Source organism: Mixophyes fleayi, chromosome 5 (genome assembly GCF_038048845.1).
Source record: "Mixophyes fleayi isolate aMixFle1 chromosome 5, aMixFle1.hap1, whole genome shotgun sequence".
NCBI lineage: Eukaryota > Metazoa > Chordata > Amphibia > Anura > Limnodynastidae > Mixophyes > Mixophyes fleayi.
Window position 1 is genome coordinate 33,327,366 of NC_134406.1, and position 12,803 is coordinate 33,340,168.

General features: G+C 40.3%; 1 protein-coding gene across 1 annotated transcript in view; it reads left to right on the forward strand.

The window, feature by feature from the left end:
• The window catches only part of APBB1IP (amyloid beta precursor protein binding family B member 1 interacting protein), a 91,872-nt gene extending 79,439 nt beyond the window's left edge, over nucleotides 1-12,433 (forward strand). Inside the window, exons 11-14 of the mRNA XM_075211980.1 lie at nucleotides 739-837; nucleotides 2,297-2,387; nucleotides 4,060-4,151; nucleotides 9,752-12,433. Coding sequence (XP_075068081.1) covers nucleotides 739-837; nucleotides 2,297-2,387; nucleotides 4,060-4,151; nucleotides 9,752-10,306 — 837 coding nt within the window. The 3' untranslated portion in view covers nucleotides 10,307-12,433. The remainder of the gene's footprint in view (nucleotides 1-738; nucleotides 838-2,296; nucleotides 2,388-4,059; nucleotides 4,152-9,751) is intronic.
• The last annotated feature ends 370 nt before the right edge of the window (nucleotides 12,434-12,803 follow it).

Here is a 12,803-nt window from a genome sequence, read left to right on the forward strand (position 1 = left end):
AAATGTGGCTTCAAAGTGCAAACTTTTGCCACTTTAGGACCAAGGGGTAAACGTATCAAGCTGAGAGTGTCCGGTGATTTTGAAAAGTGGAGATGTTGCCTATAGCAACCCATCAAATTGTGGTTATCATTTAATCAGTACATTTTACAAAAAGACAGTCTTAAATTAATTGTGAGTGTAATGGGACATTGAGATTGCCTTTATTACGAGGCACTTTTAAGTGTTTGAAGATTATTATTATTATGTTGTTGAAGGACACCTAGAGACATGCACCCCCCTCCCCCCCCCAATAGCAGGGAAGGTAAAGTATGTGCAGTTGTATGCTTTCCCTCTATACAGACGTGAACAAGAGCAGGGAGTTGTATCTGCTAAGTGTGTGTCTGCTCTTGTATTTTCTGACCTGGCCACTTCTCCATTTATATCAGGCCAACCTGTAGCTCTCCAGGTGTTGTGAAACTAAAAGCCCCAGCATGCTCTGCCAGCAAAATAGCCAGCAGATAGCTGACAATGTATGCTGGGACCTGACAGAAATTCTGGGAAAACTAACCGCCATTGGGGTCGTACTCCGGCAGTAACCCTTTTTATGCATTGGGCAATTGCCCTTTAATAAATATGCCCCTATGTACCAAGTGATTTAAAAGATCAATTAATTATTATTATTATTATTATTATTATTATTATTATTATTATTATTAAAAATCTATTATTATTAATTACATTTTTTATGTTTTTTTGCAGCATCCACAGATCCAGAAGGAGTCACAGTACATAAAATATTTGTGCTGTGATGATCCATGGGTTCTCCACCAGTGGGTTACAGGGATTAGGATAGCCAAGGTAAGACAATGATGGCTCTTCAAGCAGTCATATGTGCATCCAAGACAGAAATTTTCACTGATGAAATTAAGGATCACTAAACCAAAATAAGCGTAGTTGTATTTAAAAAAAAAGCTACAGAAGCTTTTTGTTAACATTTCTTATATAGAGGATGTAAGCTATTTTCCCGTTATCAACTATTTTCTGCAAAAGATGGCTAGCTGCAATGTGCTTCAAGTGGATGCTTGCTGTCTGTAGGAAAGTAATTCTCCCACAATCACAAAATCTTCCAGTAACTCCCCCATAATCACAAAATCTTCCAGTAACTCCCCCACAATCACAAAATCTTTCAGTAACTCCCAAATAATCACAAAATCTTCCAGTAACTCCCCCATAATCACAAAATCTTCCAGTAACTCCCCCACAATCACAAAATCTTCCAGTAACTCCCAAATAATCACAAAAACTTCCAGTAATTCCCCCATAATCACAAAAGCTTCCAGTTATTCCCCAGCAATCACAAAAATGTCCAATATCAAAACCTAACATTTTTTAAGACAAACTTGGAACAAAATAAAACCCCCTAAGATCTGCACCATGCCTCTGATCCACCCAAGCCACATACAGATCCGCCCAGCTATAGCCACCTTAAACCATGCACAATTTCTGTCACATGACTTTCAGGGTCTGAGAATGACCCAGTCCCGCCAAAAGCAAGACTTTATATATCTATCTGATAAGTTCGTGAAAGTTATCAGTAACCACTTGTATTTTGGGTTTAGAAGGGACATCATAATAAGGGCTTTGAGGCTTGTGCCTTCCAACAAATATTACATAATGTATCAAATTTATGTCTGATTTAAGTACTTGGAATAGTACATGAGTCTAGGCAATCTGGTGCTTGAGGTGGCAACTCATCCTTAATAAAAACTACCATAAAAATGTGTATATTAGTAGTGTGCACTCTAAAAGTCTAATACTGTACTAACAAAGTAAATACAGGTAATTGATATCAGACATTTTAATTAAGAAATACATATATATATTATATATATATATTTTGAACTCCTTTCATTGTGCTGTTTCCCATTACTTGCTGCCTGAGACAGCTGCCTCATATTGATTGCCTCACTATAAACACCCACTCATATGGAAATAATGGATAAAGTCCACTATATCTACCATAGCAGGGTAAGCTGAAGAATACCTGGCTCACCCAAGTGACTTTAATGGAATCATACAGTAATGTTTATGGTGCTTGATTACTAAATAATGAAGATCAGTACTCCCCCATATTCTCAAAGAAGATGTAGCCAAAGTTAGGAAGGCTGAAACGCAATTAGGGAAAGTGGGACACTCTTTCCATCTCTAGTGCTGCCTCCACCCCTATCAGTTACCGCTCTCGGTGCCCAACATTCTCATACAAGCCATTAACACCTTCCTGTCCCAGAGTGTAATATAACCACGTTTCTGTTTTCAGTATGGGAAGACCTTATATGACAACTATAAGACGGCTGTCCAAAAAGCAGGACTTGCTTCTCATTGGGCCACATCTGTTTCAAGTACAACAGGTAAGTAAATACAACACATGACCTGTATTTAGTATCATTACACAAACATGCTACTTCATTTCAGGAAAGGAAAATCACTGCTGAGATGGAGCCTTGAAAACTTAAGTATTAACAAAAGGGCACAAAGAATCTACTTTCATTTGAGCATCACACACATCCTCCATCATCCGGCTGTATCAGATATAGGGGGGTATTCAATTACAATTCATGGCCGCGATTACGCGCGGCTGTGCGCATAAAGTGTCATTAAGGTAGCACAATATTGCGGATTTCGATGCGTACTCCATAGGGGTGCGCACAGAAATCCATGATGTTGAGGTACCGAGATCCGTGCGGCCGCAAATCGTAATTGAATATGCCCCATAGTGGTTGCTTTATTGTTGGATGTCTGGTTTTGATGAATCTCCATGATGGGATTTGTAGACTGTGGGTGATGTTGATGATTGTAGGTTGATGCTGACTCATCTGGGTGGCAGAATTTAATGGGTGACAGACCTCTGGGCACTTTTTACCTGTCCTCAATGGCACAAAACTTTTTTTAATAGAAGGGCAGCATGTATTAGAATTAGTATAAGAAGCCCTGACCCAGGATCTCCAGACAGGACCATAGCCCTTCTAGTTGGCCAAATAAAAACATCTTCTTCAAGAGATCTTAAGGGGGGAATTCAATTGGCCGTGTTACAGGTAAAAGAAACGTGGCCTGCGCATTATTACCGTTATTACGGTAATAATGTGCTTAGTTACCGTTATTACGGTAGTTTCAACGCCGCTCTTTAACTCCGCGCTAATTCGGGGGGGAATTGAATTCCCCCCCAAGAATCCAGAATTAGTCTTACATTAAACTCCAGTTTAGCATCTTAGAGCTGTGATTGGTTATAGTGCTAAGGATTTTCTTCCTTTAAAGAACTTCAGCCAATCTTCTCTTTCAATTTGGAGTTCATGTATTAAAGTTCCCATCAGGCAAACACTGAGATTGTAGAACGATGTAGATCAGTGTAAAATATACATTTATCCTTTTTACAAATCATGCATATCACAGGACATCGTGAATAGATGCCCCGTATGAAGCTTTAGTTCCACTTTAATGTTTATGATGACCAGTTGCCATTAAATCTCATTACAACATTTGCAGTGTGTCTTTCATTAGGTTTGAGATTTACTAACATAACAATCTATATAGAAATCTGTTGTGAAGCTCATCATGCAAACAATGATCGGGCCATGTAGCCTAATCACCATGCGTTACTTGACCATGCATGTAGATGTAGTCAGGGCCGTAACTAGGGCTGTGCGACAGGGGCGACCGCCCAGGGCGCAACGCTGAAGGGGGGCGCAATTTAGGAATATTTTAGATTAAATTGGTTAAAATTGAGGTCTAGGGGGGCGGCATTTGTCTTTCTCGCCCAGGGCACTAGAATTCTAAGTTACGGCTCTGGATGTAGTAAATGTAAAAAAGTGAAAACATATTTGGCTATGTGGCCAGATTGATCCTATAATTTGGAGCCACTCTACTTTGAATATCCCAAAACAAACAGAAGCGCTTACATTTAAAGTTCATTAAGTAACCTTTGCCCAAGACCAAAAAGTTGCTGTGTCAGTTTAAGACATAACAGTATATTTAATTATATAGTTTTGATTTTATGCTTGTTAAACGTGTTCATTTATTTTAAAGGGACAGCCCAAGGAAATGATCAGATATCCCAAAATGCACCAAATGCCAGTTCAAGCTTCACAGATGCCTGGAAGCGTGGAGAGGAAACAAAGGTATATATGTCACGATAAGTGTATGATGATTATTATTATTGCTGTTATTACAGGATTACACCATACTTGCCAACTCTCCCGGATTGTCCGGGAGACTCCCGCATTTTGCGAGAGTCTCCCGGACGAGTGTGGCAATCTCCCTGATAGGAAGGGGGAAAAATTTAGTTTAAACGCCGCGATTCACCCGGAATCGCGGCGTTTATCCCCGCCCCCACTGTAAAATGACGCAATTTGCGTCATTACGTCACGGGGGCGGGGCCAAAATGACGTGATTTCGCAGCCCCGCCCCCTGCACGCCCATGTCCCAGCCGGCATCTCCCGGAAAAATAAAAAAAAATGTTGGCAAGTATGGATTACACATACCTTCCAACATGGCAAATGTCCGGGGATGGACATTACATTTCCTATAATGAGAGGTATATTGTCTAGCATGAATGTGGACCTAGGCAGATGTTAGGACATTACTCATCATAAAAAGAGATTGCAATACAGAAACACAAACACCATTAAGCAGGCCTGGCCAACCTGCGGCTCTCCATGTGTTGTGAAACTACAAGTCCCAGCATGCCCTGCCAGCTATTGTCTATCTACTGGCAAAGCATGCTGGGGCTTGTAGTCTATAATGAAGGTCATATTGTGCAGTAGGCTTAGTCAGTGAGAGACTTTACCGCGCATGGTTATAAGCAACTGTTCTGTCTTTCAATAAACAATACAAATGCAGGTCCCCTGTCAGGACTTTTCTGAACAATGCAAAAATTCCTTAATTGTATTGAATTCATGGATCATTTTTTTATATTTGGGCTGTGTTGACTTCACTGGACATAACTTTTCTATTTCTATGTCTACCTAAGCAAATGTTTTATTACTTTGTCTGTAAAGAGATAGAGTCTTTATCTAATAGCATATTGGAATCAGCTTATTTAATTTTAATTTCATTATAGAACAAAATAGGATACTGAATTATCCCCACAGTTCCCCCGAGTAAAAGCATAGCACACACATATTAATGTGTGTGTGTGTGTGTGTGTGTGTGTGTGTGTGTGTGTGTGTGTGTGTGTGTGTGTGTGTGTGTGTGTGTGTGTGTGTGTGTGTGTGTGTGTGTATATATATATATATATATATATATACAGTCAGGTCCATAAATATTGGGACATCAATGCAATTCTCATATTTTGGGCTCTATACACCACCACAATGGATTTGAAATGAAACTAACAAGATGTGCTTTAACTGCAGACTTTCAGCTTTAATTTGAGGGTATTTACATCCAAATCAGGTGAACGGTGTAGGAATTACAAGGTTTCTATATGTGCCTCCCACTTTTTAAGGGACCAAAAGTAATGGGACAATTGACTCCAAAGCTATTTCATGGACATGTGTGGGCTATTACCTCGTTATTTCATCATCAATTAAGCAGGTAAAAGGTCTGGAGTTGATTCTAGCTGTGACATTTGCATTTGGAATCTGTTACTGTCGACTCTCAATATGAGATCCAAAGAGCTGTCACTATCAGTGAAGCAAGCCATCATTAGGCTGAAAAATCAAAACAAACCCAATCAGAGAGATAGCAAAAACATTAGGTGTGGCCAAATCAACTGTTTGGAACATTCTTAAAAAGAAAGAATGCACCGGAGAGCTCAGCAACATCAAAAGACCCGGAAGACCACGGAAAAAAACTGTGGTTGATGAGAGAAGAATTTTTTCCCTTGTGAAGAAAAACCCCTTCACAACAGTTGGCCAAATCAAGAACACACTCCAGGAGGTAGGTGTATATGTGTCAAAGTCAACAATCAAGAGATGACTTGACAAGAGTGAATATAGAGGGTTCACCACAAGATGTAAACCATTTGTGAGCCACAAAAACAGGAAGACCAGATTAGAGTTTGGCAAACAACATCTAAATAAGCCGTTACAGTTCTGGAACAACATCCTATGGACAGATGAGACAAAGATCAACTTGTACCAGAGTGATGGGAAGAGAAGAGTATGGAGAAGGAAAGGAACTGCTCATGATCCAAAACATACCACCTCATCAGTGAAGCATGGTGGTGGTAGTGTCATGGCGTGGGCATGTATGGCTGCCAATAGAACTGGTTCCCTTGTATTTATTGATGATGTGACTGCTGACAAAAGCAGCAGGATGAATTCTAAAGTGTTTCGGGCAATATTATCTGCTCATATTCAGTCAAATGCTTCAGAACTCATTGGACGGCGCTTCACAGTGCAGATGGACAATGACCCGAAGCATACTGCAAAAGCAAAGAGTTTTTTAAGGCTAACAAGTGGAATGTTATGCAATGGCCAAGTCAATCACCTGACCTGAATCCGATTGAGCATGCATTTCACTTGATGAAGACAAAACTGAAGGTAAAATGCCCCAAGAACAAACAGGAACTGAAGACATTTGCAGTAGAGGCCTGGCAGAGCATCACCAGGGATGAAACCCAGCGTCTGGTGATGTCTATGCCTTCCAGACTTCAGGCTGTAATTGACTGCAAAGGATTTGCAACAAAGTATTAAATAGTGAAAGTTTGATGTAGGATTGTTTAGTTTGTCCCATTACTTTTGGTCCCTTAAAAAGTGGGAGGCACATATAGAAACCATTGTAATTTCTACACTGTTCACCTGATTTGGAAGTAAATTCCCTCAAATTGAAGCTGAAAGTCTGCAGTTAAAGCACATCTTGTTTGTTTAATTTCAAATCCATTGTGATGGTGTATAGAGCCCAAAATATGAGAATTGTGTCAATGTTCCAATATTTATGGACCTGACTGTATATATATATATATATATATATATATATATATATATATATACACAATTTATTTATTTATGGGGGGTTTTCTAAAGTGACCTTTGAGAGGTCAGCTGAGAATCCAGCAGAGCCAGCATACTTGTAACACCAGTAGATCCAGTTAAATTAGATCTAATGGTAACTAGAGGTGAATGGAAGAAAGGCGGCTGCCTCTTAGGGGGGCACAGCCACCAGGAAGAACCTCATTACCATGGCTGCCACAATAAGTCAGAAAGACCAGGGCCCTGGCCCTCACACCCTATGTCAGCTAACAAAATTTAAAAAAACAAATGAAAGACAGAAAAAAAACTAAAGAAATGGATGGGGCTAAAACAGTGGCACGCTCTATTGCAACCATATGCCCCTATTATAATATGTCACTGTATATTAGCATTGCCTTGCATGGAATCCCATGCATTTAACACGGTCCTGCATGGAAATCCCTGTAACCTCAGCCAGGGGCGGATCTAGAGAATACTGCTACCCGGGGCGATGTAGGGGGGGCGATTTAGGCCCCGCCCCCTTTTTGACATCTGAGGCTGCTGGCGGCTGCATACTATGTGCAGGTCCGTTCAGCAGTGACAGGCAGGGACAGTGTGCTGCCCGGATGCTCTGATTGTGTTTAAAACACAATCAGAGCGGCCGGGCAGCACGCTGGCCCTGCCTGTCACTGCTGAATGGACCTGCACATAATGTGCAGCCGCCGGCAGCAAGCCCCTGCTAGGGGGGGGCGATCGCCCCCCCTGGATCCGCCACTGACCTCAGCACATTGATGTGCATAGGACTTTCACATTTATCACATTCACTGTCATTTGTATTGATATCACTCTGCATGGTCACACAACCCCTCAGCTGTCATTGACTGACTATTCATAGATTGAGACCCATGTCTTCTGTTTATATACAGTGCTAGAGATGGAAACTATAACTAATTCATTAAAGGACATTTCTACGTTCAGATATTTCTTATTGAAAAAACTGTCCCCGTACTTCTATAGTATTATTCCCATCCCTATACAATATGGAGTTAATCAAAATGGTTTTGTTTTTTCTCATCCATTACTGCTATTTTCTATGGTGGGTTTTGCAACCAACATTTCAGAGAATATCTTAAATCTCTTCTGAAGACTAGCATAAAACAAATAACTGCAACAGAAATGTAAAATATGTTCTAGTCTCGTTTTTATACAAAAGACATAATGATGGCAAATAAACTGCTGGTCTCAATGATGAATTACAAGACCGACAAAAATGATCTGTATGGTACAAACATTCCTCCCAGCAATTTTAAATATTCTCTGCTGGGTCAAAGCAATTAACAGTCCTTTACAATTACACATTATAATAATGTTTACACTATCCTGAAGATGGATTCCTGTTATTAAACAGGTTTCTACATGCTGCCTACTTTATGTTACATATATATATATATATATATATATATATATATATATATATATATATATAAAATGAAGGGCATGTTGTGAGTAGCACCATGCTGCCGGAAGGGCCAGCGTCATGGAGGGTATGGGTTATGCCTCCTTCCAACCACCTCCATCTCTATCTCATCTTCCCTCTAGTTGGATAGCAATGTCAATATAAACAGGAGACTGCATATAAAACTATATCGATCAATATAGACAGGAGACTGCATATAAAACTATATCGACCAATATAGACAAGAGACTGCATATAAAACTATATCGACCAATATAGAAAGGAGACTGCATATAAAATTATATTGAGCAATATAGACAGGAGACTGCATATAAAACTATATCGACCAATATAGACAAGAGACTGCATATAAAACTATATCGACCAATATAGAAAGGAGACTGCATATAAAATTATATTGATCAATATAGACAGGAGACTGCATATAAAAATAGCATCAATTAAATTAGACAAGCGATTGCATATACATATATTTCCTACTGCCTGAGAGATCTGCCTTATTCGGCCTCATATAGTGCTACTTACAGTCACTTGCGGTGGAAATTGATCATGGCAACAGAAGTGTGAACCACATCTGAGTCTGCACACCAAGGGCTAGATTTACTAAGCTGCGGGTTTGAAAAAGTGGGGATGTTGCCTATAGCAACCAATCAGATTCTAGCTTTTATTTATTTAGTACCTTCTACAAAATGACAGCTAAAATGTGATTGGTTGCTATAGGCAACATCCCCACTTTTTCAAACCTGCAGCTTAGTAAATCTAGCCCCAAGTCTACCTTCCTGAGTTCTACAAAGACCCATGGGAGGTACTGCTGCAGCTATTTTGGTTTGTACTGCAGCTGTGGCGCTTCTCTAATGTAGAGACAGCACTGTGGCTGCAAATGACCAAAGCTAAGCACGACTGTTCAAGCCGTGGAGGGTGGGTGAGAGTGCACCTTCTGCTATTTGTGAGAGGTGGTCTGAAGCTGTAGCTACATCAGCCCCATTGTTATTCCGGCCCTGTGTTTAGGAAACACATGTTTTGGTGTATGTCAGGTGATGTATAGGGCACTATCTTTAAAAACTTGTAGTCAAACCTTATTTTATAGCATTATGGCCTGTAAACACTGGCTTCTTTTCATCCATCTTTCCTCCATTGCACTTTATGGAGAAGTGCATGAGGAGAGACAAATGCTGTTATAGAGATCATGGCTCCCTATAGAGAAACAGAGACTGACAATGTACACGGATCGCTTAAAAAAATGAGCTAACAATCTATATTTTGGCACGCTTATGCTGCAATAAATGATAAAAAACTGAAAAGTACATATACATACTATGTTATTGTTGTTTTGTTTTTCTTCCATTAGAGTATGAAATTGAATGAGACTACCAAGCCTGAACGTAAAATCTCACCTCCTACTTTAACAAAACAACCCCCACCCACACCCGCAAGAATGTCATCCAAACCACAGGCAGTTGCTACCCCACCACTGCCAATTAAAGCCAAGCCAGTGCACTCGGATTTACCACCACCACCACCTGAGCATCCAGCAACAGAAGAATCACAGTGGGGGGAGGATTTCCTGCCCCCTCCACCTCCGGACTTCCTTGATGCCCCCCCTGATTTTTTACCTCCACCACCTCCATCCTTTAATTCTGCCACTGGATATCCTCCTGCTCCTCCACAACCAACCCCGGTAGCAAGTTTTGGTGCACCTCCACCTCCTCCGCCTCCACCGCCTTCTGCCGCTTTGGCTCCACCGCAGCTTCCAGTGAAAAAGCTGCCACCAAATCCTCCAAAACGAAGAGATAGTAAAGGACCAAAGGAACTGAACAACGCAAATGGTGGTGCAGGCGGGCAACTAGACTTCATGTCCGACTTGGCAAGGGCTTTGCAGAAGAAGAAAGGAACTACATCCTAAGGTGGACTTCATGCTCCCAACTAACCTTAAGCAGCTGTAAAGCAATTTAAAGAGACTGTATAATTAACATGTTTTCAGTATTATTAAGGTTTTTTTCCCCCTAAAGTATATTTGAGCTAAAAGAAAATTATTTGGGTTACATGATTAATAAAGATCAATACACAAAAATGGCACATCAAGCCCCCGCCACATCTTACCATTATGTTTTCTGAAACAGTGTATTGTGCATATCTAACTTTTGTGCCTCTATGAAGGAGTTTCTATAAGGGAATGATGATCTTTTACTGGCAGGTGGATTACAATTGACTATATGATATGTCATACATTGTATTATAAAACTCATTACATTAATATGCTATGAGGGTCATTTCCGAATAGTAGAAAGGCGTGTAATATCTTTATATTATAATATGGAGATGTTCCTGTTTGCCCATTAGAGGCATACATTGATGATTCCTTTCTGCTTTTTTGTGCTTGTCTGTGCAAACGCTTTGAATGACGTTTTGTAGAAAGAAGAAGCTTTTGTGATGCACTTATACAATGTTATGGTTATTAAGTGACCTGTAAAGTCATCCCATCTTTATGGAAAAGGAAATAATTGTACTAATTACCAAACTTAGAAAAGTTCAATTGTTTTGATTTTCACATAATCGTATTGTTTTCCCTTATTTGGATACTATAATTCCAGCAACATTTTTTGTTGTATACATGATATGATGACATTTAGGGGATTTTTAGTTTGGCCTATTGCTATGGCAGTTATTATGCTAGCAATGAAGACAATAATAACCCTAATCTGGTCTGTGGCCACTGTATGCTGGGCTGGGGGAAAGGTTTCTCTTGCTGATGACTAGTTACTGTATCCTAGAGGCAGCAAGCTGTTGTGTCACTAAATGACATGGTACGGATACAGAATGAAGAGTAAGTAGGAGGAGGAAGGGGAACATGTGGGAACATCATCATCTAAATGACTAATGCTAAATTCAGGTTCCTTATTTTATGTCACACTGTTTATCTCTGGCCCTCCATAACTGTTTACAAGGAAAGTTTAATTTCAGTTCGTTAAGCCCCTTATGTTAGTGGATTTAAATATGGACCTAAAATACACTAAGGGGTATATTTACTAAACGGCGAGTTTGAAAAAGTGGAGATGTTGCCTATAGCAACCAATCAGATTCTAGTTATCATTTATTTAGTGCATTCTTCAAAATGACAGCTAGAATCTGATTGGTTGCTATAGGAAACATCTCCACTTCTTCAAATCCGCAGTTTAGTAAATATAGCCCCAAGGCTCGTTTACAAAGCCCCAAGCCTGTAGTGCATTTATTTTGGCACAAATGCGCCTAAGTTACGCAGTTGTGAAATGTATCTGTGGTGACACGTTGTGTCCCCATTTGTGGGATTGTTGGCTGACATCCACGTTCCCTCTCAGGGATATTATTCATCCTCCCACACATGGATCCGAAGGATTCATGGCCACTGTCTGCTGCGTGCACCTCTGTGTCACTGCACTGTGCGTGGTCGCCCATACCTATGAGTGCTAAGTGCTCATAGTCCTGTATGATGCGGCCAGTGGCACTTCTGGCGACATCGTGTTCCTTAAGAGATTATTCAGCCCCATCGTTTGCTCATAACCCTGAATATATAGAGAATAACATGAAGGTGCCAGGGGAATCAGAAGAGTACCCACGCTGATACAATTACTGGGAAATTGTTGACGTTCAAAGGAACATGAAGGTGCTAGTCTGTGCAATATTTGACAGGCAATTGGGGGTATCTGTGCATCAGGTGACTGGCAGTTGGAGGATCTCGTTAGTATATGTGGTTTGCATTTGGGGTTATAATTGGCTATTTCTCTACAATACATGGCTTGTAATGGGGGTAATTCCCTTCAATATGTGGCCTGCAATGGGGGGCACGGGGGGGGGGGGGTATTTCTCTGCAACAAGTGGCTGGTAACGGATAGTTATGCCTGCTTTATAAATCTAGCTGTGCAAGTTATCTGTACAAACTGTGTCTGGTGATGATGGCTTATTTGCAGGATAAAAGAACAGTGGTCATTTGCTGTGTAGGAGAATGTTATATTATGCTGTCCTACACATGCATGCTTCCTTTTAAATCATATTTTTTTAAAAAAATAGGCAGATCCCAAATAAAGCCCGTGGGGACACCCACAAAACCCTAATGTACCCTTAGTATGTAATGTCCTTCCCTTAAAGCTTATGTAAATATATCATCACAGAAGCAAGTATTTTTAGGTATGAGCGCAGAATGAAGTACAGCTAGTCTGTATACAGCGAGGAACACCTGTTCCTGAGCAGATCTCACCCATATAAACGGATCATCTGCACAAAAATAGGTGTATGACATATCTAAATGGTCATTTTTTTTTTTTTTAAGAAGACACATCCCCTATAGTAGTGTTGGCTAACCTGTGACACTCCAGGTGTTGTGAAACTACAAGTCCCAGCATGCTTTGCCAATATATAGCAGCTTA